General features: G+C 53.3%; 1 protein-coding gene across 1 annotated transcript; it reads right to left on the bottom strand.

Moving 5' to 3' along the window:
- Nucleotides 1–297: 297 nt before the first annotated feature.
- IUM83_12873 (uncharacterized protein) lies at nt 298–1,154 on the bottom strand (the record flags this gene model as incomplete). The annotated part of the gene is made up of 3 exons (XM_067937518.1): nt 298–363; nt 437–814; nt 900–1,154. 3 exons carry the CDS (start codon nt 1,152–1,154, stop codon nt 298–300), a joined length of 699 nt encoding a protein of 232 aa, XP_067788087.1.
- Between the last annotated feature and the right edge of the window lie 593 nt (nt 1,155–1,747).

The raw sequence follows: 1,747 nt of genomic DNA on the forward strand, positions 1-1,747 counted from the left end.
CCCCATCTCATGCTTCTAGCTCTATTACATCTTCATGTCGGCGCATCAACTTAAAATACTTCATTTGTGATATCATGGCGTGGGCTGCAGGGACCTCACAACACGATTGCTTTTGCGTGACGGCGCGGATACTTGGGAACCACGAGCGCCGTATGTGAGCATCAATCTCGTTGAAGTAGAAGGAAAATGCCTCCAACGGGGTAGCATGCACAAAAATCTTCAACAACAGAAGCGGCTTGAGTAGGTCTAGAAGTTGCAGCTGGTGTGAACGCGACTCCAGTATCAATTGTTCTTCATTTAAGAAGCTGCAAGCATCTGGTGCTCCAATAGGCTGCTGACGTTCTTGATGAGGTGCAACGCTCCCTGGAACGACGGCCCAATCCTCTAACACCACTGTTCGATGACTAGGCAACCATGTGTCGCCATACGACCTTACGGGCGCTGATGTATTCAGGTGCACAGGCGATGGAGATCGATACTCCAATGGTCGCTTCTCTTCTAGCTTTACCGTGACAGACTTAGCTCCTGGTTGCGTTGTCGTGCTTCCACAACGAGACACGTTGTTCTGTCGACGATACGAGACCATTGTAAAAGGAGGAGATGGCTGCCTCGCAATCACAGTCGTCAGCCGCACCCCTGTTGCAAATGACTGGTCGCCATAGCATAGCTTTGACCTCGCTCCAGTTGGGTGTAGAAGGAATACATAAGCGGCCAACACGTGCTTCATCGCGCGCTGTGCCTTGGTGGAACCGCTCTCGTAGCTGTAGTGCCACATCGGGCTCTTCCGATCGTTGAGCTCGTACAAGATGGTGTTCTGGAAAAGACAGCGACGTGAGTGTGAGCATATTCGGCAGTCAGGGTTTCTTCGAATCCATAGACAACGATTGATACTCACTCACCTCTGGGAAGTGATGCTGGTAAGCGTAGTTCGCCTTTTTCGCACAGATCCAGTCGCTCTCCGGCTGTCCAGACGGCATCACAGCGTTGATAGGAAGAGCTGCAGTGGCGCCTGGGGCCATCGCCGTGACAACGTCACCTGAACCAGCGACTGCACCAACTAACGTGGACTCGAACCGCGCAGACACCACCAAGTCTGCGTTCTGGTCTGCTGCGGCGGCCGCGGCGGCAGACTCGAACGTGATGAGCAAGTGCATTGAGCACCCGCAGTAGCTTCGCGGGGCGTGGCTCGGACAGCAGTGAGGGAAACAGCGCAGCAACTGGATCCAATGTGACCATCGGAGACACAACGAGGACGTTTAGTCTCTCTTTTCAGCAGCATTTAACAACAATCGCAATGCTGGTGGCAGCTGCGACTGGAGCTTGGTCGAGTTCCGCTTACCTTGGTGTTCCTCTTTTTGTTGCTTCTGCTTGTAAAGACGTCGGCACGGAAAGACATCGGAGTCCATTAGCAGGAGACGCTCCACAGCTCTTAGGGCAAGAAGATCTGACCGTGTACGACACAGGGACAGTACCTTGCGTAGGAGGGAGAGAAGAGATCATGTTGGCTGCTGCAGCCGAGTCGAAGGAAGTGTGTCTACCTACATGTAGTCCTCTCTCTCTCGTAGCCGTCCACGAATCTGCGAAGGCTGTTGGCCTCCGGGAACTGTCCAGGGAAGACAACTGTTTCCTTGTATCTCTGTACAATCGTACTGAGATTTGTCAGCCAGCCTCTGGCTGCCAGACTGGCACGCGCTTATGGCAGTCAGCGACTGCCATAAGCAGTGTTTCGCTCGGCGCTATGTTCATG

This window comes from Phytophthora cinnamomi (assembly GCF_018691715.1).
Source record: "Phytophthora cinnamomi strain GKB4 chromosome Unknown Contig55, whole genome shotgun sequence".
Taxonomy (NCBI): domain Eukaryota; phylum Oomycota; class Peronosporomycetes; order Peronosporales; family Peronosporaceae; genus Phytophthora; species Phytophthora cinnamomi.